The following is a 24,806-nucleotide window of genomic DNA, read 5'->3' as shown; positions in this document are numbered from 1 at the left end:
CGTTTAGTAGCTTTGAGATCAGCCTGTTTGAACTCGGCAGCTCTCACACTGTGCTGTGTGCGGCGGTCTATCGACCACCGAAGTACAACAAAAACTTTATAAATTACTTTTCTGATTTCCTGGCTGATATCATGCCGAGGTATGACCGAGTTCTCATTTTTGGTGTTTTTAATATTCATGTCTGTCGTCCTACTTCACCTATGACTCAGTCATTTCTTAATGTTACCGATTCTTTTAATTTTGTGCAGTCTGACTGGTGCTATCCATGAGCATGTTCACAGTCTTGATCTGGTTTTATCTTATGGTCTACCAGTTGGTAATTTAGTGATTGGTGACTCATTATTTTCAGACCATATGCCTGTTTTATTTGAGATAACGCTGTCCTGTGCTAAAGCTAAAGCATGCACTGCAGCTCGGTTCTATCATGTTCTTAACCCTTCTACTGCTGGTCAGTTTTCTTCTGTTTTTAATCAATTTATTGGTGTATAAAGTGCTTCATAAATAAAGTTGGTATGGGATGGTATGGTACTGTGGTCTTCACCTTCCAGGCCTTTTCCAGTTCCTCTCTGAGGCCCTGGTATTTCTCCAGTTTCTCGTGCTCCTTTTTCCTGATGTTGTAGTCACTTGGTGCTGCTACATTCACCACAACAGCTTTCCTCTGTTGTTTATCCACCACCACAATGTCCGGTTGGTTCGTCATTACCATTTTGTCTGTCTGGATCTGGAAGTCCCACAGGATCTTAGCTTGGTCATTCTCCACCACCTTTGGGGGTGTTCGCCACTTTGATCTTCCAGTCCATATTCTGCAGATGTTCCTGTACACTATGCCTGCCACTTGGTTATGTCATTCCATGTACGCTTTCCCTGCTAGCATCTTGCACCCTGCTGTTATGTGCTGGACTGTCTCAGGGGCCTCCTTGCACAACCTACACCTTGGGTCTTGTCTGGTGTGGTAGATCTGAGCCTCTATTGCTCTGGTGTTTAGGGCCTGTTCCTGTGCAGCCAGGATGAGTGCCTCTGTGCTGTCCTTGAGTCCAGCTTTTTCCAGCCATTGGTAGGATTTCCTGATATCAGCCACTTCAGTTATTTGTCGGTGGTACATCCCATGTAGGGGCTTGTCCTCCCATGATGGTACCTCCAGCACCTCATCCTCTGTTCCCCATTGTCTGAGACATTTATTGAGCACATCGTCTGTTGAGACCTTGTCCTTGGTGTATTTATGGATCTTGGATGTTTCATCCTGGACAGTGGCCCTCATACTCACTAGTTCTCTGCCTCTTTCCTTGCGGCTAGTCTCGGGGTGCTGGATTTGGGGTGGGACCCTCCATGCATGGTTAGTAGCTTCTGAGTCTTAACATTCGTGGTGTTCATCTCCTCCTTTGGCCAGCTAATTATTTATTTATGTATTTATTTTTATTTATAAAAGACAATCAAGAAAGAAAAAAATAAAATAAAATAGAATGAAACAGACTACAGAAATAAGAGGTAAAACAAATTATTATGCCCAAGTGACAAGCAAATTTTATTTTTTCTGTTTGAAAAGGAGCAGGTAGAAGATGTAATATCTTATAATGTCCTGCCCCTTTCATACTTATCAATTTATAATCAATTAACTGTCAAAACATCAAAACGAGACAACTTGTTTCCATTTTACATGACATTTAAAGATGTCCCATTATTTAAAAAGTATTTATATCATCAGTAGTATTTACAGACTTTAAAACAGTCATCTTATTATTATTATCTCATTTTGCAATAAGCTCCTTTTTAATCAGTTTTTTAAGCTGGTTTATATTTCTACTTTTTTGAACTCATCATTCAATCCATTCTATACATCTACTCCACACACCAATAAACAAAAACTCTGCATGGTTGTTCTAATACATTGTTTTTTTAAATGTCCTTCACCTCTTAAATTATAACTTCCCTCTCTGTAAGGGCATAGGAACGAGTCTGTCATTGGGGGCGACGCATATCGGAAACCTGACAGATCAGCAAATATTTTGAGCAGAAATGTCAAACAATTATGCCATCGACACATCAGTAATGCGTTACTATAATCTGACCCTTGTTTCAGTAACAAGTATTCTAACACGTTACTATTTACAATCCTATAATCAGGATTCCAGGATGAACACTCACTTTAGCATTTGCCTCACAACTAGCAAGCTACATACTCTGGTAGCACAGACAGGCTACCAGATTCTGATATATCTTATTGGTCAAAAGACATTTGATTATTGGTAAAAATGCACTGATATAAATTGACTTGCAGTTGAACTGGTTCTACGTCTTTCTAAAACCAAAGTAAAAAACAAATAATAAAATAGGACTCGGCAGTTTTAAACTCAATACAGCAGTTTGACCAACAAAAATAAAATTATTGGGGGGGACGAATGTGACTCTCTTCAATATTTTTTTGGGGGAGGGGAGGGGGGACATGTCCCCCGCTTCCTACGCTTATGCCCTGCCCTATTATATTCCCGTTGTAAAGCCAAATGTATCCCAATATATATCCTTATACTGCAGAAACAATGACTTCATTGTTTTTTTAATAAAGGAAATCACAATGGTACCTAAACAACTATACAATTCTATTCGCTGCCGTCACCGATTGATTAAAGCAGGGCATCTAGGCCCTGTTGACGCTCCGTTTGAAAATGTATCACTATATGTCTGCACCGCCTTGCTTTCCCGGGCTACAAATGGTGCGCACCCAGAGACAAGTCAGACGTCACTGCGCAGCTGCGTAGATGAGGTAATAACAAAGATGGCGGCGCTCGGCACAACGCGCTGCTTGTTTCAGAGCTTTTATCGGGTTAAAGACCTACACAGGATCAGGAAAACATTGTTTAGATGTAACGCGAGGACGTTTTGTGATGAAACAAGTGTAAAAGGTAGCTTTTATTTTTTAATGAGGCTATTGTGGTTGAATAATGTTTTTTTAATGCTGACCTTGTAGCTTGTTTCGTTAACCCCCTATACAGGCTTTGCAAAATTATTGTCCGAAATTCGTATTTTACTTCAATGTAAAGAGGCTGAAAGTGAGATATTGCGTAAATCTATTGTAGTTACTACATCTATTGAAGCTGGATGTGTATCTTAAAACAAGTTATAATGGTACAATGGGTTCTCTAAATCCTTATTTTAAGATACGATTATCTGTTATAATCCACAGGTGGTGCAAAGCCCCGGTTCACAGATGCAGCTGTGCAGGACATCCTCACCAGGATAACTGGGCTGGACCTGCAGAAAGTCTTCCGACCCATTAAACAAGAAATGAAGCCGCCCACCTATAAACTTATGACGGATGAACAGCTGGAGCAGGTAACCATTACAGCTATGTATTACACACACCTCATAAAAGTAATAATTTTAATCCCCCGTGTGTGCTTTCAGGCTATACAGTTTGCCACAGAGGAAGCAAAGAAGCAGCTGCAGATGCCCCCCGTCCTTCCAGAGAGGAAGCCCATCAACGAAGTCCTGGCTGTGGATAAGATCCTGGATGGCATGGACACAGCCAAATATGTTTTCACTGACATCACCTACAGCGTCCCACACAGAGTACACACACTTTACTGTTCCTCTTTGTGCGGATATTTTACTAAGTGGAGTTGAAATGAGTACAAATGACACCCAAAAAAATCCTCGATTGCTTTTTTACTCTTTGTTCAGGAGAGGTTCATAGTTGTTCGAGAGCCTGATGGGACTCTTAGGAAGGCGACCTGGGAGGAGAGAGATCGTCTCGTTCAGGTCTATTTCCCCAAACAGGGCCGGAAGCTGATGCCACATGTCCTCTTCAAAGAAGAGAACCTGAAGGTGTGAAGCAGCCTAATGGGTTTAACCAAGTATTTTTTCCCTCTCTCTCTGTGGTTCACAAGTTTAACCTTCAAACCCTGTTGCTTTGTGAAGTTCCGATAACCTTTTTCCTAGACTGAGTCAGAAATCTTAATATTTCAGCGTGTTTTCTAAACATGTTGTGGTCAGTATACATGAGGCCATAATATCATGTGAATCTTTTCCAAATTTCTGCTTTGTGCATTTCTTCATGTGTGTAACAAATATCAAATCTTTTTTTAAATTTTTTTAACCAAGTTACATCTCTTTTCTGTTACAGACTGTGTTTTCCCAGGACCGTCATGAGGATGTGTTGAACCTGTGTCTGGTCCAGTTTGAGCCAGATTCTGCAGATTACATTAGAGTAAGTTTACACCAGTCTTTATTCTAACTAAATAAACCAAAAACTAAAAAATAGGAAATTCTATTTTAACAGATAAACAAAAGAGTGTCTGATGTATGGATACATATTCTTTTCCATTCCTTCATAAAAAAAGAGAACTGTGTTAAACCTTTCTCCTTTTTTAACTTGTGAATAGCCCATAAACAATCTAATAACCACATGGTTTTGTGCTGAAACACAGCTAAACGCTCCAGAGAAGCAAAATGCTTTTAAAGAGTTGGTCACTATGAAGGAAGATCTGTATATTAAAAATTGGAACCAAGAAAGTATTAAAAGTATCAGTTGGTCTGACAATCCAAGCACCTTCTCCAGGATCTTGGTTTTTCAGAGTCGAATGTTTGATCCGAAGAGAATTTTCCTGATTCAGCATGAGCAATAATCATTGACTTCCTGTTCTGTGTAGGTGCACGAAGCCACATATGAGGACCTGGAAAAAAACGGCAAATACAATCTTCTGCGATCCACCAGGCACTTTGGAGGCCTGGCTTGGTACCTGGTCAACGCTCGCAGAGTCGACGGACTTATAGCGGACATGCTGAGGAGAGACATGTGGGTTTTTTTTTTCATATAATCCTATAAATACACACCTATTCAATAAATTAGAATATTATTGAAAACTGAATTTATTTCAAAAACTTTATTTGTAAGTGAAGCAAATTATATAGATTAATTACACACAGACGGATGCTTGAAAGCCTTTATTCCTGTTGGTTATGATGATTTTCCATTTTCAGCTAATGAAAACATGACATTTAAAATTACAAGGTATCCACACATTGTTAAAAAGTCTAAAATTAATATCTTAAAATGTCTTCAGTTTAAAGTCGCGTTTAAACATCTTCATTCCGTTCTGTGGTTTGAAGTGATTGAGGCTACTGCTAACTAGCTGCTAATGTGTCAAACCTAGCTGGCTAGTTTTTTTTTTTTTTTTCATCTTTCATGGGTAGGTTTAAATTTATCACCAGTTGGCTGGACGACATTCGTCTTTGGCAGTGGTTCACTTCTGTTGCCAACCCATACAATGCCTTGTGTGAATAAAAGCTTGGCACTACTATGTAAAATATGGAAATTTTTTTTGTACACTTATGTTGTCTTAAATTTAGTTTATAATGGTTTTGAAAAGCATTAAGTCATTAGAATATTACATCTGACTGATTCAAACTATACACACAACTTTAATAAAAAGTACGTTTAAGACCTGCTCAAAAGTTATTTTCAAAAAAATATGACAAACGAGACTCATCAGGATATGTATTTAATTTATTGATCATGATTGTAGATGTTGCACCTGCGGGGGATTAGCAGTGTTTTCAGTCTGGGTTTGTGTCTGCAGGCTACAAGATGCCATCAGCCTTGTGTCCTTGTTCCATATGATCCATCCACACAGTGAGTCGGCTCAGGAAGCCGCCAGCCAACAGGCCGCCGGTACCGACCTCCTGAAGGTGAGGACAACTCGGCCAGGATGAGAAATATCTGCTCTCCATTTCCCACCACCGCTGACTGCAACGCGACTCGTGTTCCCAGTGAAATCTCAGATTTAAAGCAGGAGTTGGAAGAGTTCATGTCAGGGCTGCGTCGACAAAGCGGGGACTTTTCCAGAGTCCATGAGAAATCTTTTTTTTTGTTTTTTTGTCTCAGGACTGTTTATTATTGAAGATGCTCAGAATGGTATCTTTGTACAGGTGGATTCTAATAAATTAGTATAGCTTTTAAAAGTTTAATTATTTCCATTATTAGGGCTAAGGAATAAATAATTTTTTATGTTTTTGGAGGTCTAATTGCAGGAAATTCTGGACCCACTCCTTGGGTTTCCATAGTTCAGACTGCAGGGTTCAGGTCAAGCCTGTTAAAGATTGTTATGCTATGGCCGTTAAAGCACGTGTTGGGAAGCATCGGCAGGTACAGCTAAGATGCTTCTGACACTTTCTGATTCAGGAGTGGCTCAGAGATATGAAGGGAGCAGTCGTAGCTCTTGTCTGTGTGCGGTCTCTCTTGAACTCTGCTTCACATGGCACATTCTTTTTTTAAACTTTTCTATGTTTTTTTTTCACTCCTTTGTGGCATCAGCTATGTTGGTGTTGTCCGTTGAGAGGAAGCATTTAGATAAGCTCCTCTGTTCCTCGTCTCCCTGCTTCTCTGACCTTCTGTCTTCCCTCCCATCCTCGCCCGTCTTTAAAGGCACGGATAAGGAATGCTGGCCTTGAGTTGCCACTCCCAAAGATATAAATGCGCTCTGAGATGCAGATTCCACACACGAGCTACACTTTCATATCCTCCCCACACCATCTTTCTCAGAAGTGTTTGTCTGCAGAAATATACTTTGTTAAATATAAGGACCACTAGCCTTCATTTTATCTGTTTATTGAGGTTGCTTATGAAATGAAATGGCATCAGACATAAAGTGCTTTATTATGACACTCAAAGATGCTTTACATAAAATTATTCATTTCCATTCACACACACTTTCATACGCTGATGATGGCAAACTCCTATTATATCTTTTTTTACAAGAGAAATTGTTGCAGAGAACAATTGATGTAGAAGGCCTTAAAAATTTGCTGCTGTTGCACCAGCATTTCCACACTGAGATGATATTCTACTAAACTTTTTCCTTCCACTCAACCTTCCATTTTGGCCGTTTACAGCACACTACACGGCCAACTAATTCAGCAGTGACCTTTAGAGACTCATCCTCTTCAAGGAGGATGTAACGGTTGCAAAGATTCAACAGTTACTTTGCAACTGTTGAATCTTCACTCTTCATTGTGATTATGTAGGGCATCATATTTCTGTTTAGATGATGTAACATTTCAGTTTACTGAGAAATGGATCTTGGAGTTTGTATTTCCTGTGAGTCAAGCTCAAAATCCTCTACTGCAAAATATTTCCACCATGAACCAGTTAAGACGAACGTTTAAGAAAAATAATGCTTGGAATCAATCAATTCACTTTTCTTATATAAGTTAATTTCTGGCAGAAATGAACTCTTATGTAATGTTATGATTTACTGTAATGCACGTGTATCCTAGAAGACCATCCTGGCTGTATACACAATATACATGGACTGGAGTTTATTAGTAACGTTGTCCTGTGGTGTTTGTCCCTGCAGATCTATTCTCAAAAGGAGTCTCAGAGGTCGGGCTACATCGAGCTGGCTCTGCAGGCCTACGAAGAGAAAGCCGCTGAAGGCTCGGCTTCATAACGTCCCAACATCCTAGTAACAACCTGAACTTTTACTTCAGAAGTAAAATGTTACAAAAAGCCAGAGCTGAAGTTATGTTCCACATGAAACACGAACTGCTACTGTTCTTTGCCTCCCGGGGTCCATCTTCACTGAAAGGAAAGCTTCGATCTAAAGACTCGACTCCAAAACTTTGTTTGCAGAGACTTTGTATATGCATTTCATTTAAATCACTGGAATTAAATTGATGTTTGTTGCAAAATGTGCTTACGATATGTTAAGGTAAACTAGGACTATCCTGGAGAATAAAGAGATACTCATGAGGAAAAGCTCATTAAAATCGTCTGTCCAGTCCAGAAACACTTTGACATCCATTTATTTTATTGAAAAAAAAGACAAACAAAACTAGTTACTGAAAGGTAGAAATAACATCAGAACTGTTCTTTGTTTATAACAAGTTACCCTGGTACTGACTTTGAGGTGTACATGTGTTTCCCAACCCTAACATTGAGGCAGACTGCAGAAGAGAATTATGCTTATTTAACATTTCTGAACACATTTTGTACTAAGTGAAGACTGTCCTGCCTGTTAAAATACAAACTTTTTATAACAATTATCCCTAACACATCAACAGTGATGTCTGAGAAGAAGAGATAGGAGTTCTAACTACATTAAGATGCAGACTTTAATTTTCCAGCTTTCCCCTTAGCCTTTAAAGTATAGAACTAGTCTGTATTTGACCCACATTTTAACTTCTTTTAGTAAAAGAAAACTTTGGTTGGTTAGCTTTAAAAATGGAACTTTTAGTTATTTGGTCTCAAGAAAATGTCAAATAATGTTGCTTCCACTATTCACCCAGCAGATTCATGTCTGAGGTGTCAATGTCCTCCAGTTCAAAACTGTCCAGATCCAGATCATCAAGGTCCTAGAGAATGATGAGTGAAATGTTAGGTTACATTAAGGACCTTACTGAAATTCCCCTAATTTAATTTCTAACAAATGTTACAGTTTACCTCATGGTCGATTGCTTCCTCGAGGTCTTCTGCTAGGTCCTGTGATCCTTCAGATCCTGCTTCCTGCTCTGCCACGTTGGCCTCTGCTGGGTCGTCTGATCCTTCTGATTCAGCCTCAGGAAGATCGCCCGCTTCCGACCCATGCTCCGTCTCTGCTGGAGGTTCTGCAGTTTTCTCCTCTTGTTCTTGCTCATCCTCCCACACTGCGACCGGCTTCAACGCCGCTGATGCATCTTCATCTGAGTCTAGCAATGAATCGAGGATCGGATCTGAAAAAGCCTGGCCCGCGGCTGATGGAGCATCCAGCAGGGAACATTCTGTTGGTTTTAAAGAGACGAGCTCCTCTGCTGCTATAGGTAGCTTCGCAATTGGAGTTTCTTCTGTTGCTGTAGCAACTAAGGGAATGGCGTCTGTTTCCAGTTGATCAGGGCTGGATGTTTCCTCTAATGCTGCAAATTCTGATGCAATCACAGAATTGGCTTTTAGATCCGTGCTAATTAGCTCATTATCTGCCGTTTGTGTTTCTTCTTCAGATGCCGTGATATCTGGCTGAGCTTCAGCTGCTGAAGCTATGGCCTGATCAGCCACCTCTTCAGATAAATCTACACCTTCGACTGGACTGGACTGTATGGCCTCTGAGTCTTTAGCAGGAGCCTCAGTGCAGGGTTTCTGGATCAAGAGTTCCTCTGCAATAAGTAAAGTCTCTGATTTCATGATGTTTTCCCTTTTGACTCGACACTCAGACTGTGCTTGGTTTGGCTCAACATGGTCTTTGGCGGCAAAGACAGACAGAGGAGCTTCCTCTGGAAAACTAAATATTTTCTCGGGAACAGGATCAGCAGGAGGCTCATGTTTTATTGGAATGGGTTCTTCCATTACCGTTGCTTCTGAAGAGGCAGCAGGGCTTTCATTCATGCTTCCCACTGCCTCCTGCAAAACAAACACCAGACAACAGTTAAAATACTGTATAACTTCTCTCAATTAAATCACGGCTCCTACACAACTTTGTGAAAAAGATTTTTTTTTCCCCATTTAGAACAACAGACATTTACAAGAATCCCTGTAACAGTTCCTGAAATGTCATGGATGGCCACTAGGTGGGGATGATTGCACAGAGGTCAGGTGTTATTGCTTTGTTGTCAGTCAAGAACTATTTGAGTTCATGCTTGAAAAACAGCAAAAAAAGTTACTGTATAAAAGAAATACTCTATTGTAATTTCTTTCAATATATAAGAAAATTTAGTCCTCACAGACAGTTTATAACAATCACAAACTCAATTTACACATAAACAAGAGTTGCAAATGCAGCCTAAAGATCTGTCTGCAGATTATGTGGTTAGTGTCTAAAAGATACTGCAAAGATGCGCAGGGTTTTCTCCTCACCCCTGGCTCAGTAATCTCTCCTGTGGTGATAAAACCTTTGGACTCCTCCAGAACATCACGGTCCTCGTTTGACTGGAGAACAGAAAAAAAAAAAACAAGCAAAATTTATTTCTAGCAATCCATCAATCCCTTTTCTACATCTGTTTAAGTGCATCTCCATAGTCTTTGGGCGCAAGGTGGACAGAAAAAAACACAAAAAAAAAACACATGCTCCCTACTTGGATTAAATGAAACAAAAGACCTAACATAACTTGGGTGCTTTGGACTTAAGAGAAATAACTCATGCATGAAGTAAGAAACCCTAGAACCAAAAACCTTACCATTCTGAAGCAACGGTGCTAAAACTTCTCCAGTTAAAACCTATGTGTGTCATTTAAAGTTTTTTTTCTGACAATGTTTGAGCTTAAAACAGACCACTGACCACGACGAGGGGGTATTCTGCAGCAGGTCTGACCCCAACATGAGTCTCCTTCAGGTACTGCTCAGCCAGCAGAGCTTGCTGGAGGCCAGGGAACAGGTTGTTGTACTGATCCGGGACAGCCAGTGCATCTGCTGCCTTCTGGTTAACCTTGGACATGTTCTCCTTCCACAGCTTCACCACCCTTGAGGAAGAGAGACAGACCCAGCTCGCACCAGTAAACCTTAATGAACAGGAGAGCTTTTCAACTTTATTTGTATCCTGACTTTGGGAAATTAAAAGTTACAATTACAAAGTAGTTTATGCAGGAGTTCTGCAGAAACAAGATTTGGAAGTTAGCCATTCAACAACCTTGGGGATAACCGATTAGAAACACCTTTACCTTGAGACTTGGCTGGGTATGTATGTTCTTGCCAGGAAAGCAGCCTCTGGCAATCGATCAGTTTTAATAAGCAGCTCCAAACATTTGTCAGTTCTGCCAAAACAAAATATAAGAGTAACAGCATACCAAATGTTAAAAGCAACAAAAACAGGACAAACTGTTCCAGAAACACCAACCTTCCTTGCATGAAGTAGGTGAGGAAGGCCACGTTGGTCTTCCCATCTTTCTCCGCTCCCTCGGCCAGTTTCCCTACCATGTCTGCCCTGCCTGAGGCGGTTGCCAGCAGAAGTAATCCACCGTAATCCTGAGCTTGGTGCAGACATTCCTGAGCCAGGCTGAACTGCCCCTTTGTAGAGGCAACTTCGGCCAACTGCTTCCATTTATGCTCAGACTGACGCCCCAACACGCAAAGGAGTCAAAGAGACAACAGAAAAGATTGTTGACCACTTTGAACCTACATAATAACACTCTATCTCTTAGAGAGTACACAGATGTGGCAAAATTCACATTTTACATATTTTTGTACTTCCGTCTGGGTACTTCCCAAATGAAATTACCACGCACTTAAAAAAAAAAAACACCCAGCGGGTTTTTATATATATATATATATATATATATATATATATATATATATATATAATATATTTTACAATAAGTTAACGTTACGTCTAGAAAATCAGCCGTTTCAAAGACCTTCTGAATGTAATGTCACAAATCGGCAGGAAATTCCCTTACCTAGCAACCCCAGTGGAGCCCAGCCTGTTACCTAGCAACCCCAGTAGAGCAAAAGCACATTTGGTGAGCTGGTTTTACCACTGTATGCATTGTACAATGGCTGCTGGAAAAGGCAAGCGTTTTGTTGTGGACTTACTATCCAGATGCCATTAGCTGCATTATTATTGGTTGTGCAAGAAGCTCTACAAATGCTTTTCAAAGATGTACAGTTGTGTAATTGCTCATCTGTTTGCAGCCATTTTCAGGTGTGAGTTCAAACGTTGATTAGGGAGAACTCTTCTAACAGCAGCTTATTTGGATTTAAGGCTTGAAACGGCTCATTCTGAAAGGGGCCCGAATAGGATATGCTCAAATCTCATTAGCTAATAATATTGAGCAAAAAATTTAACGAACATATTTTATATAACACATTGACCTATCCTAACACGATCAACTAAGGTCACCTGTAAACAAAATCTGTAAAGGCTTAAATTAATATAATTTTTTCAGATTACCATTGTCAAACATTTTTTTAGAAGAAAAATGACAGGTCGGATAAATTCTGGTTGAATTTTTTTCTCTCTTATCAAGTTTTTAAAGCGGTGCTGAACTGCAGCCATACATCAACATGCACTAGCATGAGGCTTTCTCTGACCTCTGCCTCCAGAGCCAGTTCATGCGCCATCCCCAGCTCGCCCAGCTGCAGAGCAAGCTCAAACTTGTGTTCCAGATCAGTGGACACAGCCAGCGCCTGCTGTCTGAAGCCCTACAAAAGAAAATGCATTTAAAAAAAAAACATTAAACTTTCTTCAATAACACTGAAACAGAGCTGTCGTATGGCCACTGTTAAATGTGAGGCAGGTATAAGGACCAGGAGAAGATGCATCCTTGCCATAAAACAGAAAATTTTAACGAGAGGTTTGACTGCATCTGGCTTCCTTGTCTTTTCTAAATCTTAGATCCAAGTACAACATCACTGGGTTGGCAGTAAGTTCAACATGGCAGCAAACTTCAAAAGGACAAATGCTGGGAGGACAGTGACACCTGTTTCTCCAGGAAGTGGGCGACCCTGGTCCTCTGCTCCACTGGTATTGTGGGAAGGACCCTGTCAGCCGTGGTGAAATCTTTCCTCATGACAGCTGTCTCATATTCCAGCACAGACAGCAGCAGGGAGTAACTGATGATGTTGAGCTCCTTGTCTCCTAGATAGAGACGGTCGTCCTTTGGGATGTAGCCCAGCAGATACATGGTCCTATTCAGAGTTTTTACAATGAAATGGCATTTTAATGCACATTTTATTTCGTTAGCCTATAAAAGCAAATGGCAATGTGCTACCTGTCCAGGTGAGCAATAGTTATGATCTCTCCTCCAACATAGTAGTTGAGTCTGTTCACGGAGCTGGTATAGATGAAGCAATCTCCGACCCATAGACCTGTCTTTACAACCTGCTGGACCTCCCCCAGTACCTGGGAAACAGAAGAACCACAACAAACAGAAGCCATGAAATGAAAACTGAAAGGAAAGACAATGAAGTTTTCTTTTATATCAGCATCTTACGATAAAATTTCACAACAAACCACTAGAAACAGCTCTGACCTCAAAAGCATCTTCTATCCCATCCTCTGTCAATGTTTCTTTAGACTCCTGTGCTGCTGACACTCGCTCTGTCAGGTAGCGCAACACAAAGAAGGACTCTTCTGTAGCAATACACACCAGCTCCCCAGAGTCAGACCAGAACATCTGCAGGCACCAATGAAAGGCTTATGAAGAAGCTGCAGTTATAGCATTCGGACTAGCACAAAGGAGATTGTGACAGACATGTTTAGGCAGGATCTCAACACGGCGGATCAAACGGGAGCTTTCCCAGTCATAGAAAGCCAGTCCGCTGGTTGACCTCACTCCCAGTAAGAAGCCACCAAAGATGCCTGATCAGAAGGGATAAAAATGAACATATCAATTATTATGATAAAGTTTATTTGATAGGGACAGACACACATCGACATAGACAAACTGGATAAAACAGCAGTCCCATGTTTGCATCATGGTGCAATAGCAACAGCTAATTCGCAGCACTTGTCCCTAGTTGGGCTTTTAAAAAAAATAACTCTTAAAAAATGAAGTGATAATCATTTAAAATAGCACAACATAATGTATACAAACAGAAAAATGTAAAACATCAAAAATGGGTACAGGTCTGTTTTTGACATAACCAGAGTTTTGTTTGATTTTTGAACATACTAAAACTGGTTACGGACTTTAAATGAACAGGAAGTGAGTTCCAAACTGCAGATCCTCTCACAGACAGAGCACTTTGAGCAAAAGCTGCTCTGGTAGATCTGCTGTTGCCCTGCAGTCTCTGTATGCAATCGCTTAATGGTGTTGGTGCAAGTCCATTTAAACATTTAAAAATCAATTTTAAAATATTATAATTTAGAAAATTTGTAAAATCCAAAATGCCAAATTTAACCAAAATGTGACAGTGATGGAATCTAATCGGCTTTAGATATAAAACCTTTAAGGCCCGATTATAGAGACTTGCTAATGGTTTGAGTATAGTTTGATTAGTCTGAGACCAGACAGTAGCTCCATAGGTAAAATGTGAGAGGATCAGTGAGTTCAAAAACATATCTGGACGATCTTCCAAATATGATTTAAACCAAGACAATGACCGTTCTGAGAAGTTATATGATGAAAGCCTTGAGATCAGTAAATTGTGATTCACCGTATCAAAGGCCTTTTTCAAATCAAGGAAAACTGCACCAGTAATTTGTCCCTTGTCAAGTGATTGATTAACCTTTTCAAGCAGCAAACTTACAGCGGTCTCTGTGGAATGTTGACGTCTGAAACCAAACTGAAGCGGATGCAGAAGACTGTTACTTTCTAAATGCAGTAGTAGTTGTTCCAGAACAATTTTCTCCAGCACTTTTGACATGACCGGAACCAGACTTATTGGCCTGTAGTTGCTGATTTCATGTCGACTTCCTGATTTAAAAATCAGTTTCACCAAAGCTTTATTCCATGCATCGGGAAATTGCCCTGTTCTGATGGAAATGTTAACTATATGAGTTAAAGGTTCTACTAAAATGTTACTGTATTTTTTTAAAAACATAGCATCTAAATTATACATATGTCCCTACTTTACAATTAAAGTAGGGACATGTGGAAGATTATTTTCTTTGCCATACTTGCAAGGAAAATACCTTTGTGGGTTGCAACAGTTAAAAACATATCAGTACCAGATAACTTTTGGTGGAGATGGTGTCATAGCACAGTGTGACATACTGGAAAAAAAGGCTTTCATCTTTGGAGGCAACTTCAATGCTCCAACTGATCAAGAATACACTTTAAGTGGCAACCCTATACAATTTTTAGGGACCAAATTCCATCCTGCAAGGTGGGAAGACTTGTCCCCTCTGGGCAGAGCTTATCAGGTTTACCGCCAGAATTTGGGAATACACTTGATAAACTGTCAAATGTAGGTTAAGATCAGGACTGCTTGATGGCAGTCAAGCAGTAGCTGTTCGCACCAGAGTGACCAACACAACCACATCAGCTGACTTGGAACAATAACCGGTTGAGAAGAATGTCGAACAGCGTGCCAGAACCCGCTGTTTGGCATTGGCAGACAGGATTTGACGAGTTATTTGTGGGTGCTACCAACATAACCAACTCTGCTGCTCAATCCTGGAACGAAATTTTCAAATGTGATGTCATTTAAAGACACCACATTTAAACAACATAAGTATGTTTACACTTTTAAACACAGATAAAGCACTTTGATTGGTCAGTATGGTAGTACATAGATTCAGTTCATTTTACTAGTTGAATGTAGAAAAAAGTGATTTTAAGTGGCAAAAGAAACGTACCATCAGCCCCAAAATCAGGGTTGAAAGTCTTCTTCTCTTTAAAGTTTTTAAATATTTTCACCACGCTATTGCCCTCCCTCGTGGCATACCTGCATAGAAACAAAAATGGCGTGTCATTTTAAATACTGGGTTTATGCTGTTGGAACAGAACTTTGGACAATTTAAATCCAGTGAGTTGGATTAGAGAAGAGGCTAAAGGGAGCCTCAACAGTTTTCAAAAACTGCCCTTTTGATCTTCTTAATGATCCATTCAGACCTCATTGAACCTTGAAACACATATATATTTTTAAATGCGTAACAAAAAAGGACTTCTTTTAATTGGTAGGACTTACTGTGAGGAGTCGTGTGCCCAGACAAACTCCTGAGCAGAGCCAAAGCTTTTGTTCCTCAAGGCCATCGCGGTGTAGATGATATATTCCCCATCTCCGCACACCACTACAAATCTGTCAGAATGAAATGCACACCACATATATATCCATTTAGAAATCTCAGACAGAATACCTATCGCGCTTTGTCAAAATGAAACATTGAATGTAACAAGTACAGATATGAGGTTTCACTCAAACCATCAGCATGTATAGACACAGCGGCTATTCTACCAGCACTAATGTCAAGCGTTCCAGTTTACACAAACTTGCCTTTCCATTCGAAATGGAGATGACGACACTTAATGTCAAATTTTAAAAGTCTCCTGTTTGACTGCTTTTGTCATATTCCCACTCTGCAATGGCTCACCTGCCATTGGGGCTGTGTTGAATGGTCTGTGGGTAAATCTCACAACTGCCCATGTCTTTGGCACCAAGTGGGAGCTTCTCTCCGTCCTGAATCTCCGTCTCTCCCAGCGTCTTCAGGTTGGCCTGCTGCACCTCAGAGTGACGGGCCCACATGATTTTCCCACTGGAGTCCATGGACATGGCCGGCTCCTCCCGACCCAGCTGAAACAAGGTGAGGATCAATATAAATATGTGTTCATGAAAACGTAATAGTGCACTCATTTAAAGCTCTGACGGTGCACAAACCTTAATGATGATGCTGCCTTCATCATAGCCCAGAGCTATATTGTTGGAGCCAGACTGCCCACATATACACCACACTCGTTCCAGCCCGTAATTAAGTGTGTTTTCAAGTCTGTAGGTGTTAGAGTGCCAAACTCTGACAGTGCCTGAGGATGTGTCAAAGTGGAACCAGGTCAGTGTTCTCTTTGTGACCCAGTAATAACTGAGACAGGTTTTACTCACCGTCCTCAGATCCTGTGAGAATGATCGGCAGTTCAGGGTGGAAGCAGACACAGGTCACATTCTGCACATGACTCTCCAGGGTCTGAACACACGTTTTGTTCTGGTAAATAAAATCAGAAGAGACGAAGGCTTTACCTGGTGGTATTAATACAAACCACCTGCGGAATATGTCACTTTCAGTTTTCAGACGGAAACCCCTGACTCACTTTCTATTCTTTGGAAAAATTATGTGGTTTTATATCAAAACTGATATTCTGTTTTCCAAATTGCCACATGGATTTATAGACGTCTAGATATTGAAAAGCACTAGATTCACCGGTATTAAGCATGTTGTTTTTTAGTAGGTTGTTTACACTCTGAACTTTTCAGGAACCAATGCTGCGTTCTAGTTTTAGTCAAAACTGGGAATCCAAATTGGGATTTCCCACTGGTAAACCGGGAGCAACTCCAAATACCCCGTTATGACATCAAATTTCAATATGGCTGCTCCTCACATAAGCTGTGGTGGAGGAATTTATTTTACAAGCATCGGCACAACTGATGTTTGCTAGAAATACTTTAAGTTAGAGGAAATTACTCAGACTACAGCACTCTGCAGTTATTTGAGTGCAGATTAAACTTTCCAAATGGACTCAAAATTCACACGTTTGTAGGCGTCAGCAGGTTCTTTTTGAGAAACAAAAGAGGAATGTTAGTCAACTAATACAAACACAGCTGGATCTCAATAAAAATATACTTTAAATACGTGCTTTTGCTCTTGGTCAAAAGATCGATGCCTTTTGTAGCACTGGTTTAATGTAGATTTTATTTGAAGCTGAATAAACTTTTTTTTTTAATCATACTTGCTGTTAATCTTATAATAGCTGCTCTTTTTCAGGTGTACTACTTGAGGATCCATGTTTATATGTGTCCAATGTGTGTTGGATTACCTGGTAATCCCAGATCTTCACAAGATGATCATCTGCTCCTGATATAAGGTAGGGCTTGTCTCCTCCATTGTAGTAATCAATGCAATTCACTCCTTTCTCGTGACCCTCAAGAGTGAAATTGGGAGACTTGGAGCCCAACTGCCACACCTACAGTACAGCAAGATGAGTTGTAGCATTAGTGTTATAGAAGGATAGTTGTAGTTTTAGTCTGTGGTCACCTATGTCTGCCTGTTTGTGTACCTTAATGGTTCTGTCTAGAGAGGCGCTGGCAAACTGGTTGTTGTCTTTAGGGTTGAAGACGACCTGCATGACGTAGTGTGCGTGTCCCTCAAACACCTGACAGCACGTCCACTTTCGGTCCCAGTCCCACAGTTTGATCAGCATGTCATCTGGAAACACACACCGCTCGTCAGACAACTCAGTAAATGTTTGCATGTTGCCTTTGGACGACTGTATTTTGCGTGACTCTAGGTAGGCATTTCCTACCGCTGCTGGTGAGGACAAAGGGCTGCGTGGGGTGCACAGCGACGCAGCGGATGTAGTCGCAGTGGGCTTCGAACATGAACACCCTGTCTAGCGTGTTGTAGTTGAACACACGGATCTGCATGTCATCCTGTGGGCAAGCGAACAGATTTATCAAAAACATGATCCCAATTCAGTCCACAGCAGCAGAATAGCTGCTTTTGTTCTGCAAAATTAGAGTCACAGAAAAGATTTGTACACAAACTTTTATCCAGAAACCACTTACTGCTCCGGTAATGATCCAGTGTTTCCTGGCTACAAACTTGGCCACTCTAACAGGCAGATCGCACAACTCAAAGGATTTAATAATTGCCTAGGGATAGAGAAGCAAGGTCAGGCAGTATTACTGAAGAGTACATGCCACAGAAACCTTTTCAAAATGTATCATTGTAAGGGTTTTTTGAAGGGATGTACTATGGACAAAATATTTTAATATTACATGAATGTACATGCTTAATTTATTTTATATTTATATTAATTATTTAAATATATAAACAAGGTCTAGGCTCAAGTCCAATCGGAAATTTGTGTCAAGACTGGAAATTTGATCTGAACTTTGGGCGACAAGTGAATCCTTTTGCAAGGCATTTGTTTGTTTTACTGAAAATAAGCATTCTTGAGTGAAATGTTGGAATACAATTAGGAGAGAGTGAGTGCGAAATGACGGAAGTGTTGTGGTTCATAGACACCTGTGTTTCATGGTTCCAGACGACAACAGTGCCGGTGTAGAGGCTGAGCACCATCCACGGCTCAGTGGGGTGCAGGTCGGCACTCTTCACTCTCTCTGACCGAGCTGTCAGCCTCCGCTGGATGTCCAACCTCAGAGGCTGGTTAATATAAGAGACAATAAAAACGAACGGGGTCAACATTGTGCATGGGGTAGGCTGGCGGATGCTCCTCTGCAGCTTTAAATCACGTTCTGGCTTTAGTTAGGGAGTGGGTGTGTCTGTTCTCCCATACCACATTTTGCATGCATGCCTGCCTAAATTTTCTTTCGCATCGATGATTTCTCACCGATCGCACGGCATACGAAAGAATAAAATACATGCTTAACACGTAGAGTTTAAGATTTTTCAAATTAAATGCTTATTATGAAGGCTCGATGTGGTCATTTTGTTTATTTTGAGCTGTGAGAGTTTACTGTACTTTTTTCTAAGTGCCACTAAGTGTATAACAGGGTGGCAAGTACAGTTCTTCTAATAACACATTTTCAAACTGTGACGTGATAAATAGTTTGTTTGGGACACCTACCATGTCTCCACGTCAGCGTGTGCCTCAGTTACAGTCCAGGGAAAACACACCTACCATCCTGCTGCTGCTGTGCTGCTTCAGGTCCCTGCAGTTAAACGGAGAAAAGTTTGATTATCATGCTAAAGATAATATCTAAACAACTTCCGGAGATGCTTTTCAAAGTAAATACTTTGCCCGAAGTGACGAGTAACAAAATTAACGCCTTTAGGAAAAACCGGGAAGAAAAAACATAAACAAAACTATAAACTATGAGAAAAAATGTGTTGCGCATGAATAGCTATGTTAAGATTAAGTTTTATAAGCTAATATGGTGAAGCAGTTTTAACGTTTATCAGTCTTACCTGTGTATCCAAATTCATATTCATGAATATTCATTTTGAGTTCGAACATGGCACAAACGTCACCAAATCTGCATTTATTTAAGTTTAAGTCGTAATAATTTTTGCCAAAAGCTCTGGTAGCTTCAGCTTGTTTGGGGTTTGTGGATTCTCTATTGTCTCTTTCAAATTGTTTTGTAAGCTTTTACTTTGAAAATGAGAAATTCAACTTCCTGTTTATCTGTGTCGAGGCAAACTTGACTTGAGACTTTTTTTTTGCAACGTGGATCTTTCAGTGATTTTAGGAGAACACTTTGTACCTGACAACTCATTCATATACTGATGCACGACAATAAAAAAAACATTTTATTTTAGGAATGTGGTATTTTGTCGGCATTACAGCAAAACGTTTAGTTTAGTTTAGTTTAGTTTAGTTTAGTTTAGTTTAGTTTAAATCAGCCAGCATGCGGAATTTGGAATAATTAGATCGGTTGTAGGTAATTTACTCTGGTTTGCCAAGATAATACCCACTGGGTTATTTTTGTTATTTAGTCACATTGAAACAGCCTACTTCAATTTATTTTATTAGAATTTTACAATTCTCAATGGTAATATTTTCTTCCAGGACTGCATCTATCTTCTCATCAAGTGTCACCTATGTCACTGTCCCTACAAAGAAAAACAACAACAACAACAAAATCTTTCCCACAATATAATGCTGCCTGTGCCGCCTATTAAGACTATGGAAAGGATGTTTGGAATGACGCAAGAATTGTTCACTGTGTGTTCTACAACTTTGCATTTTGTGCGTGTGTGTGTAAATTTTTTTTATGATGTAAAGCACTTTGAACTGCCATATTCCTGAAATGTGTTATACAACTTGATCGATTGATTGACAGTATGGCCACATTTCCTGTTAGGAACCTTTAAAATAAAAGATTTTGTAAAAAAAAAAGTTCAGTTGTGTGTTTTTACTGATTAGACTCCAAGAGTCCAGCTTTTACTTATGAACAGTATACCTGAAATATACATTTTATTACTTTCTAATTCAAGTCATTTAGTTTCAAAATAAAGGGTGGTAGAAAAAAACGATTTTGTCTCCCTCTGGCGTTTGAATTGTGAACTTTGAAATCTACATAAAAATCACAAGGCAAATGAAAGCATCTTATACTTTATATAAAAAGCCCTAGTCTGAAATTTAATTAGTTAAATTTGAAATTAAACTTTTTATTAATTCATAAATCGTTAATACCTTGAACCACTTCAGAATTTTGAATTCACTTCTGATTGTTAAGGTATTTGGGGTTTAAACACAAATTAGTATTTCAGATTAAATTCAGGAGTCACTGATATATTTTCCTTTACATAATTTGTCAAGAATTTTTTTTCAGAAAAATGTATAACTGGAAAGCGAGAGTAATTCTTTCACACACTGTAAATAAATCTTTGCATGTACACAACCTGTCAAAAATGATTTATTAACAGCCTTTAAATCACAGTTTATGAAAACAAACAAATAAGTGGAAAATTTTAACCTTTTTGGTAAAAAAAAAAAAATCTAATAGACCCAATTTATCGCATGCATGATATCTTTTTAAATGTCAAAACAAATTAAAAAATAAACATACTTATCAGAAAACCTACTTATCAGATTCAAGGCTCCAGTTAAACAAATTGTATTCACCAGATTCCGATATTACAAGAACCCTTATTGTAGCATAACTTCCCACAGAGAAATGTAAAATAATCTGTAAGAAGTAATTGTTTTTCACAGCATCACTTCAGGCACTACTACTGGTAACCTTCTAAACTTAAAATAATTGGAACTGAAATATTCGTACGTTTATAGCTTGCATTTGCAGTCCTAAGACTGTTCAGTAATTTGTGACTTGTGAACTGATGCAGAGGCTCTTTTCTTTTACCCACAGGCCTGTTTCTCTTCTAGAGGCACTGGGAATCTTGCTAAGCTTAAAGGCATCATGAAAGAAGAGACTTTAAATATTTGTCTTGTAGCCTCTTCCAGAAAAGTGAAAATGTGGGGTCACTTGTTCTCTCATTAAGATAATGATCCAACATGGCCAAATCAACACAGGAAAGGAAAACCTTTGGGCTGAGCTAAAGGGAAGAGACAATAAGTGAGGAGGAAGCACAACAGATAGCTATAAAGCAGAAATTACCAAAGATGGCAACAATGCACAAGTAAAAAAAAAAAAAAAGTAAATCAAATTCCACCAGAGAGATTCTAAGTCACTATATGCATTCCATTTGCCGTTACTATTGAAATACTCAATAGTATTGCGATATAAAATGTATGAGTACATTTTATATCGCAATGTATATAAAATGTACATTGCGATATAAAATTATTACATTTTATTTAATGTAATAATTTTATTTATTAAATTAAATAAAACGATCATTTTTTATTTATTTTATTTTTAAAAGCACGATTGTTTAAACGCTAGGGGGCGATAGCAGACGTTAAAAAGAAGAGTGGAACCTGACCAACTACAATTTTGATTGCCTTGGGAGTTTGCTGAAAACTGCACATAATGAATATATTTTTCGAATTCGTTTTTAAAAGCAGTGATCTCCCACACCTGTTGTCGCTTTGATGTTAACCTCATGCTGTGTCACAGTGTTCATTTTTCAACCAATCAGAACGTTGCCTCATGTAAACAGACTTATCAGAATTAAAGACCTACTTCCGACGCAGATGTATTTAATTGCCGCACCAACGTGCTTTCACAACATTCCTGCCAGTGAGACGAGAGTCGGCAGCGTTTGTCTTTTGTCCGATTCTTAAGTCATCTAGCTTCAGAAAAATGGTGAGTATCAATGTTATATTCATGGCATAGCTGAATTCCTAAAAGTCTATTAAATTGATGGGAGACTTTTGAGGAAAAATGCTTCGTTTGCCTCGACGGATTAAGACGGCTATTCCCTGTTTTGTTTTTTCTCTTTTTGCTGACTATGTGTGGGAGGCGACGCTCTATTTAAACTACTTCTTAGAAGTTTTGTGGTCCTTTAGTTAATAGAAGCTGCAGTTTTTAACTTCGGAATGTCTTCATTAAGCTTTATAGACCGCGTTTGTAGAGAAATCGGCTCCACCTGTGTCCCTTTCAGTCAATGAACTGGAAGCATTATCGGAGTTTTGTTCCCACCAGGGCTTCTATTATTGGGCTGTCAACTGAAAACCTACTTATCAGATTCTAGGCTCCAGGTAAACAAATTTTATTCACCAGATTCCGATATTACAAGAACCCTTGTTTGCTATGGGAGGAAAAGGGCAGCTTGTCCCTAGGGGTTTGAAGCCTTGAGATGTAATTGAATCCATTTGTTTTTTGCTCATAACTTTCATCTTGCTCCACAGCGTGAATGCATCTCCATACACGTTGGTCAGGCTGGCGTCCAGATCGGTAATGCATGTTGGGAACTCTACTGCCTGGAACATGGGATTCACCCAGACGGCCAGATGTCTGGTAATGAGATGATTGGTGGTGGAGATGATTCTTTCAACACCTTCTTCAGCGAGTCTGGAGCAGGGAACCATGTTCCCAGAGCTGTTTTTGTGGATCTAGAGCCCTCAGTAATTGGTAAGCAGATCACTTGTTAAGCTTCAACATAAATTCTCAAGGTTACTAGAAGTCTAAGTCGGTATCTGTCAGATGAAGTGCGCACTGGCACCTACCGCCAGTTGTTCCACCCTCAGCAGCTGATCACTGGTAAGGAGGATGCTGCCAACAACTATGCCCGTGGACACTACACAATCGGGAAAGGGATCATTGATCTGGTTCTGGACAGGATTCGCAAACTGGTAGGAAATCTCTGTAGTTTTATTTTAGGTCAGATGATGCAGCTGTTCCATATTGGTTTCCTTTTTTTTTGTCACCAGTCTGACCAGTGTACCGGACTTCAGGGTTTCCTGGTTTTCCACAGCTTCGGTGGAGGAACCGGCTCTGGTTTCACCTCCCTACTGATGGAGCATCTCTCCATGGACTATGGTAAAAAGTCCAAGCTGCAATTTTCAGTCTACCCATCCCCCCGGGTGTCCACTGCTGTAGTGGAACCCTATAATTCCATCCTCACCACTCACACCACCCTGGAACACTCAGACTGTGCCTTTATGGTGGACAATGAAGCAATCTACGATATCTGCTGCAGAAACCTCGACATCGAGCGCCCCTCTTACACAAACCTGAACAGATTGATCAGCCAGATTGTGTCCTCAATCACCGCTTCTCTTCGTTTTGATGGAGCCCTTAATGTGGATCTAACAGAGTTCCAGACCAATTTGGTGCCATATCCACGCATCCACTTCCCTCTGACCACATATGCCCCTGTGATCTCTGCTGAAAAGGCATACCACGAGCAGCTCACTGTGGCTGAGATCACAACTGCCTGCTTTGAGCCAACCAATCAAATGGTGAAATGTGACCCTCGCCACGGCAAGTACATGGCTTGCTGCCTTCTATACCGTGGTGATGTGGTGCCCAAAGATGTCAACACTGCCATTACCACTATTAAAAACAAGCGGTCCATCCAGTTTGTGGACTGGTGCCCAACTGGCTTTAAGGTTGGCATCAACTACCAGCCACCCACTGTGGTTCCTGGTGGTGACTTGGCCAAGGTTCAGAGGGCTGTGTGCATGCTGAGCAACACCACGGCTATCGCAGAGGCTTGGGCTCGGCTAGACTACAAGTTTGACCTAATGTATGCCAAGCGGGCCTTTGTTCATTGGTATGTGGGTGAGGCGATGGAGGAGGGGGAGTTCACTGAGGCCAGAGAGGATATGGCAGCCCTGGAGAAAGATTACGAAGAGGTTGGCACAGATGCCCAGGAAGCTACAGAGGATGATGTAGGAGAAGAGTACTAAAGACTTGTATTCCTTGTATAAATGTGCTTAATAAAGAATGGTGTTGCATTATTGTGCTTCTTGGCTCAAAGTGGTGTAAATGTCTTCCACTTGAAAGATGGTCTGGTTCACATGGGACAAGTGTAAAGCAGATTGGAGGTGACAAACTTGGACCGTCTTAATAATAATAATAAGCCCACTTGTAACAAGTGAGCTCTTGTGTCAAGTATCTTAAAAAAAAATTGCATTCATTTTGTGGTGGATAACAGATGTGATACCTTAAAACCTATATTGCATTGCTTTATGCAATTGGCGCACACAAACGATACATTTTATAATTAAGATGAGGGGAAAAAATGGACACACTTTTGCATTTCCTCTCCTACTTTGACCCTGTCTAGCACTTGCCAGTGATCTCAGTTAGTCTGCTTTAAGCTTCTCTACAGTTTTTGTCTTGACAAAACTGTGGACCAAATGGGGAATATTTGCTATGTTTT

The 24,806-nt window shown here is 40.1% G+C and overlaps 3 protein-coding genes across 4 annotated transcripts; 2 read left to right on the top strand and 1 right to left on the bottom strand.

Annotated features, from left to right (window-relative positions):
* Positions 1 to 2,737: 2,737 nt before the first annotated feature.
* mrps22 (mitochondrial ribosomal protein S22) lies at positions 2,738 to 7,781 on the top strand. The gene is made up of 8 exons (XM_008426228.3): positions 2,738 to 2,897; positions 3,179 to 3,327; positions 3,400 to 3,564; positions 3,676 to 3,819; positions 4,118 to 4,201; positions 4,644 to 4,789; positions 5,574 to 5,682; positions 7,350 to 7,781. Exons 1-8 carry the CDS (start codon positions 2,771 to 2,773, stop codon positions 7,440 to 7,442), a joined length of 1,017 nt encoding a protein of 338 aa, XP_008424450.1. The 5' UTR covers positions 2,738 to 2,770; the 3' UTR covers positions 7,443 to 7,781.
* On the bottom strand, positions 7,782 to 19,272 carry LOC103474942 (COPI coat complex subunit beta 2). The gene is made up of 22 exons (XM_008426227.3): positions 19,138 to 19,272; positions 18,576 to 18,713; positions 18,113 to 18,199; positions 17,851 to 17,977; positions 17,605 to 17,753; positions 17,365 to 17,511; positions 16,436 to 16,535; positions 16,217 to 16,359; positions 15,933 to 16,132; positions 15,530 to 15,640; positions 15,198 to 15,286; positions 13,150 to 13,256; positions 12,928 to 13,071; positions 12,667 to 12,797; positions 12,376 to 12,583; positions 11,987 to 12,097; positions 10,794 to 11,008; positions 10,618 to 10,710; positions 10,239 to 10,419; positions 9,818 to 9,889; positions 8,435 to 9,364; positions 7,782 to 8,346 (listed from the first exon to the last, which is right to left on the bottom strand). Exons 1-22 carry the CDS (start codon positions 19,138 to 19,140, stop codon positions 8,269 to 8,271), a joined length of 3,564 nt encoding a protein of 1,187 aa, XP_008424449.2. The 5' UTR covers positions 19,141 to 19,272; the 3' UTR covers positions 7,782 to 8,268.
* A 2,851-nt stretch (positions 19,273 to 22,123) lies between these two features.
* On the top strand, positions 22,124 to 24,386 carry LOC103474941 (tubulin alpha-1C chain-like). Of its 2 annotated transcripts, XM_008426226.2 has the most exons (4): positions 22,124 to 22,282; positions 22,828 to 23,050; positions 23,123 to 23,271; positions 23,350 to 24,386. In XM_008426226.2, exons 1-4 carry the CDS (start codon positions 22,280 to 22,282, stop codon positions 24,328 to 24,330), a joined length of 1,356 nt encoding a protein of 451 aa, XP_008424448.1. In that variant the 5' UTR covers positions 22,124 to 22,279; the 3' UTR covers positions 24,331 to 24,386. The 2 variants fall into 2 exon arrangements, with proteins under 2 accessions (XP_008424448.1, XP_081470811.1); XM_081614685.1 differs by having other exon boundaries at positions 23,123 to 24,386.
* Positions 24,387 to 24,806: the final 420 nt, after the last annotated feature.

This window comes from Poecilia reticulata, chromosome 13 (genome assembly GCF_904066995.2).
Source record: "Poecilia reticulata chromosome 13, P_reticulata-male-v2, whole genome shotgun sequence".
In the NCBI taxonomy this organism is placed as follows: Eukaryota; Metazoa; Chordata; class Actinopteri; order Cyprinodontiformes; family Poeciliidae; genus Poecilia; species Poecilia reticulata.
The sequence above is the reverse complement of the archived record's forward strand: the minus strand, read 5'-3'. Positions and strand labels throughout refer to the sequence as shown.

Excerpts from the sequence above, each read along its gene's own strand:
- mrps22 (XM_008426228.3), top strand. The coding sequence starts at position 2,771 with ATGGCGGCGCTCGGCACAACGCGCTGCTTGTTTCAGAGCTTTTATCGG. Across the intron at positions 4,202-4,643 it reads ATTCTGCAGATTACATTAGA|GTGCACGAAGCCACATATGA; the intron begins GTAAGTTTACAC and ends TGTTCTGTGTAG. Across the intron at positions 5,683-7,349 it reads CCGGTACCGACCTCCTGAAG|ATCTATTCTCAAAAGGAGTC; the intron begins GTGAGGACAACT and ends TTGTCCCTGCAG.
- LOC103474942 (XM_008426227.3), bottom strand. Across the intron at positions 9,890-10,238 it reads CAGAATACCCCCTCGTCGTG|TCAAACGAGGACCGTGATGT; the intron begins GTCAGTGGTCTG and ends TCTGTTCTCCAG. Across the intron at positions 9,365-9,817 it reads GAGAGATTACTGAGCCAGGG|GAGGCAGTGGGAAGCATGAA; the intron begins GTGAGGAGAAAA and ends TTTGTTTTGCAG.
- LOC103474941 (XM_081614685.1), top strand. Across the intron at positions 23,051-23,122 it reads TCTAGAGCCCTCAGTAATTG|ATGAAGTGCGCACTGGCACC; the intron begins GTAAGCAGATCA and ends GGTATCTGTCAG.